The 4,855-nt window shown below is 47.1% G+C and overlaps 1 protein-coding gene across 5 annotated transcripts in view; it reads right to left on the bottom strand.

Annotated features, from left to right (window-relative positions):
* Positions 1-656: 656 nt before the first annotated feature.
* slc33a2 (solute carrier family 33 member 2) overlaps positions 657-4,855 on the bottom strand; it is a 19,861-nt gene continuing 15,662 nt past the window's right edge. For all 5 annotated transcript variants that reach the window (XM_076999044.1, XM_076999041.1, XM_076999043.1 and 2 more), the window contains exons 5-6: positions 4,069-4,178; positions 657-1,534 (exon numbers count right to left, since the gene is read on the bottom strand). In XM_076999044.1, coding sequence (XP_076855159.1) covers positions 1,331-1,534; positions 4,069-4,178 — 314 coding nt within the window. In that variant the 3' untranslated portion in view covers positions 657-1,330. The remainder of the gene's footprint in view (positions 1,535-4,068; positions 4,179-4,855) is intronic.

Here is a 4,855-nt window from a genome sequence, read left to right as displayed (position 1 = left end):
TATTTAAGGCCCCTTAAATCCCACTAAGCAGGTTTTTATTAATACATATACACATTTGAATGTCACCTGATATTCTAAAATAAACATATGAAACCTCAATTAAGTATTTTTTGCTCAATGAATGAATACATACATAAGACATTACACATTTGCTATAACTCGAATGTGGAAGTAAACCCATCGAGTTTGTGAATCTCTCCGCACCCCCACCCACCCCCACCCCCAAACACACCAACATGTACGAGAAGGAGAAGTTGGTGTGGTGTCAATTAACATGGCTTTCTTGGTCCTTTGCATAATACTAACTGGCACCCAACTTCCTTTATTGTCCTAACATCAGAATTTTTGCACGTAAGTTGCACGTAAATGTGAACTAAAATAAATTATCAGTCTTTGATGTAGATACACCTGTAAGAGCAATGTTTTTACAATTGCATTATTGCATAGGAAATGCATATCACAAAAATAGTGCCCCCACCCCACCAAACAAAGAACCCCAAACACATCCAAAAACAACAGCGACGGGGTGAAGACACCCGTTCAGATGTACAGGATTTAACATTACTGTCAGCATAGTAACAAAAACGTTACGGAATGTGACGGATTTGTGCTGTGATCACGTTATTTCAAGGACATTGCTTTGAGCCGGGTCAGCGTTTGACCCGCCAAGTGTGCCGTCATAATCTTTTGTTTCAGATTTTTTTTTTTTTTTGTGTAGCAATGAAGAAGCAACACATGAAAAAAAAACATTTATGAAATGTATATATAATACTTAGAAAATATTAAAATGAAGCAATTAAACTGACGAATTCTGTAATTTCCATTTCCATCTCACCAATATGATAAGCTTTGATTCATAGTAAGGATATTGTGGCTATAGAAGAGTACTATAATAAAGACATAACTTTATTAGCTATTGAATAACGCTCTATTCCATATCCAACTTCTATTCAACTTTCATTATAGGTCATTCACTACAGTCTGAATTACTGCACTTAATATTAAGTAGTCTTAACTCGTTTCGAGTTTCTAATCAAGTTTGGGAGCTTTTCTTTTGGCAAAACACACGGATGTTCTCTCGGCGAAGCCAGGCCGTAGTTCGGAACAGCCCGCTGGATCAGCCAGCTGCTGAGAGGCGTCTACGTGTCCCAGGACGTCCCCGTCTGGCAGGTCCCCAGGCCTCAGCTGTGGATGGGGCAGCAGTGGCGGGGGACAGGGTGAGGATGGACGTCCGCTGGTGCAAAAACTCCACCTCCCCGTCCCGAGGTCCATTCCTGCTGCCCCCCGTCCCGAGGTCCCGTCCTACCGCCCCTCCCGAGGTTCTAGCCACTCACTGCGGCTGGCCTCTCAGCTGGTCCTTCAGGACACCTGTCTCTGTGGCGTGCCACACATGTAGCGCGCTGCTGGAGGTGAGGAAGAGGAAGAGGAGGAAGGCAATGGGAAAGCCCACCGTGTCCACCACGCCACCCGCCAGGACGCTGAAGCTCAACTTGCCCAGCACCTCCAGGGTCGCCAGGAAACTGTAGTGAGTCGCCTGAAATGGACAAAGAGGAGCAAGTTATTGACCCAGGGAAAACTGGCCCGACATTCTCCAGCCAACCGTCTGGAGTTCGTGATGCTAACATGGAGGTCAGATGCATTTTTAATTATCGCTGCATGGTATGATCTATATATACATGACTTGCATTGACAGAATAAGACAATAAGATGACCACTATTGTAGCATTCCCCAAGTCTCTTAGCTCAACGATGCTATGAAAGGCCTATACTAGGGCAACCTTAATAATGCAACCTTTAGATTTTTCGCCAGCAAGACACGCCATACGGTTGAATTCAGGAGGTAGGTGACTCATTTGAATACACACTAGATTGCAGTAATGGCTTTTCTGGTGGGTACAGAGCCTCCATGGCGACCGGCGCTGCCTCTGCTTCTGGACCGCTCAACCATTAGCATCACAATGGATCTTATTCCTCCAGGACCCCAACCTGATATAGTTCTCCCCATTTCCCCACCATTCCTTGCAACATATTTTTTCCAGAGAACATTTGAGAGTTGAAGGCATAATGAACACAGAGATAAACCTGATACTCGTAAAATATAAAAAAAAAAGAAAATGAGGGCTACCTCGCTACCTCACTGCGAGTGTTGTAGGACAGAACAGAGTGCAGGACTGCACACCGCAGCCCTATGACCATCAATGACCTGTGGGCGCCATCAGTAACGAGGCTCTGAGCATCATGCCTCCCGCTGCAGGTGCAGTCTCGGTCTTGGCAGATGTTTGGCGGTGATCTGATGTGCGGGGCAGGAGGACGGGCGCGAGGCCCGGGCGGCTGAAGTGCTAACGGCACGGCGCCCGGCGCTCGTGACGGTCCCGCACTGGAATTAAGTGGAGCACTTTTATACCTGCAGCCTTGTTTAAGGTTTCTCCTCTCCAGGGCTTTTTACGAGCACTCACAGTATTGGCTTTCTGTCACCCGATACTACCTTCAGAACACGAATGGACGTAGAGCCACACACATACACACACACACACACAACACACACAACACACCCTCTCTCACACACACAGTTACAATATATACCACTGTCAATTCACCGGCAGATGACCCAGCGTCCTCATTTTTGACATTTCTGGACAAATTTAGCTTCTCAAGACATAATGCGGAAAACAGGACTAACAGTGCTGTAACTTCTGAAAGTGGAAAAGATTCCAGCACGTACTTGAGAGAACCTGAATCTAGGGCTCGGACTGAAGTAAAGAACCTGTGGTTCTTAATGACTTCTCTTGCTAAATTTATTAGGCTAAAGAGTGAGAGGAGCTGAAGAACAAGCACAACTCTCACCGCTTTGTGTTGCTGATTCTGCCTGCTCCGTTTTCACCTGAATTTAGATGTGTGCTAATACTAATAAATATGTATCGTTACAGTGAATGACAGGCGTGGATGAGGTGCATCTGCGATGGAGGGATTGCTTATTCCCCTTGATGTGTGGATGCAAGAGGGGAGTCCGAGTGTTCCGGAGCGCATGACTGACACTCGAACCCGTCCGGGGCGCCTGTGAAGCCGTGTGGGTCGTGACGGGAGAGTGTGTACCCGGGAGCCGCGTCCTGGGCCCTGAGGCGATGCAGTCACGCGTGCAGTGAGCCCCTCGTCATCCGATTGTGATAGACGAAGGACAGACGGATGGCCAGTTTTCCCAGCAGGAAGTCTTGCTGGTCTGGGGATTTGCATGAGGGTGTGGGACTGGTTTAGGATCGTTCAGCAAAGCACTACTGGATGTCTTAAGACTGGGGGGATACCAGTTTGGCCATTATCGTTAAAGACAAACCGACAGTGAAGAACTAACGGCAATTACGAGGGACCAATGATCAGCTTTCATTCAACACCCACTACAGCCATAGAACAACACACTTATGTTCTGTGTCTGCCTGAAAAAGAAATAACTCAGCTGGTGCCGGCTTCTTAGGGCAAGTGTACGGAGTTCAGAGTGACTCCCTGGGTTCAGAGTTCAGAGTTCAGGGGGACTCCCCGGGTTCTGGAGCTCCTTCCTTCCATAAAGTGTGTGCTGTAACATCAACGTAATGACAAGTGCCCCACCTGTTCTCTAGACAATAACATTAACATTTCAATAACATTAGCCCAACACACCACCTCGGACCAACATGTCACAAAACCCTTATGCAGTTTATGTCTATATTAAGTCATTTTGAGGAGGATTTAGACTGAAAAGCCAATCAGAATTGCCAACTGAACACGTCGATGCCAACTGAATAAGCACTACAGGCTAAAACTGAACTAAATAGGGCCAACTCACTGATGTGGGGTGAGTGTTTCCCAGGGGTGAGTGCGTCCCAGGTGTGAGTGTGTCTTAGGTGTGAGTGTGTCCCAGGGGTGAGTGTTTCCTAGGGGTGAGTGCATCCCAGGGATGGGTGTGTCCCAGGGATGGGTGTGTCCCAGGGGTGAGTGCGTCCCAGGGGTGAGTGCGTCCCAGGGGTGAGTGCGTCCCAGGGGTGAGTGCGTCCCAGGGGTGTGTGTGTCCCAGGGATGGGTGTGTGAGGGTCTTTGTACCTGGATGCTCTCCTCAGCCCTCTGTGTGCAGTTCATCATGCAGGTGAAGGTGAGCGTGGTGATGAGGCCTGCGATGAAGTGCTGAACGCTCAGACTCAACACAGCAATCCCTGAGAGTGGAGACACACACACACACACACAATAAGAGCATAACGGATTCTGATCAATTAATAAATTCCTCAGGCCATCATGCAATTTTTCTTTCCAATGTACAGACACATTCATCTTGGCTACACAGCCAATTAAAATGTTGCTTTATTTTAATGTTCATTACATTTCTTAAACTCTGCTTGTGTTTTCATTTAAAGGAACAATCCAGGGTTTTTAAATCCAAATACTGCATTTGTGGGTTGGAAACTATGGACAAAAATTCAGAGAAACCTGTTGTTCTGAAACAGGAAGGCCAACGTATTTCTTTAACCATCACATGAAAATTTTTTTTTGGCTGGATGCAGCAATCCTATAAATGATTTAATACCGAGAATAATCACATCTCAAAACAAGGACCCGTACTGGCATCGGTGTCAATACAATTATAGCACAAATGTACGGTATAAAATGATATACGGCAATAAGACAAGTGCAGATAGGGCGGGGCCTGAACAGAGGGCGGGGCCTGAACAGAGCGTAGTGAGTGTCGGGACAGGATCGAGGGCGGGGCAGAATGGAGGGCCGTGAGGGCTGGCCGCATGTCCTGAGCTGCGTGCTAGCAGGACCTTCAGGACGACACTCTGAAACACCCCAAACTCCGTCAGCTCCGCCCAAGCAAAGTTCTCCATTATTTCAT

The sequence above is a fragment of the Brachyhypopomus gauderio genome, chromosome 3 (assembly GCF_052324685.1).
Source record: "Brachyhypopomus gauderio isolate BG-103 chromosome 3, BGAUD_0.2, whole genome shotgun sequence".
Lineage (NCBI taxonomy): Eukaryota > Metazoa > Chordata > Actinopteri > Gymnotiformes > Hypopomidae > Brachyhypopomus > Brachyhypopomus gauderio.
This window is presented reverse-complemented; position numbering and strand designations above follow the sequence as displayed.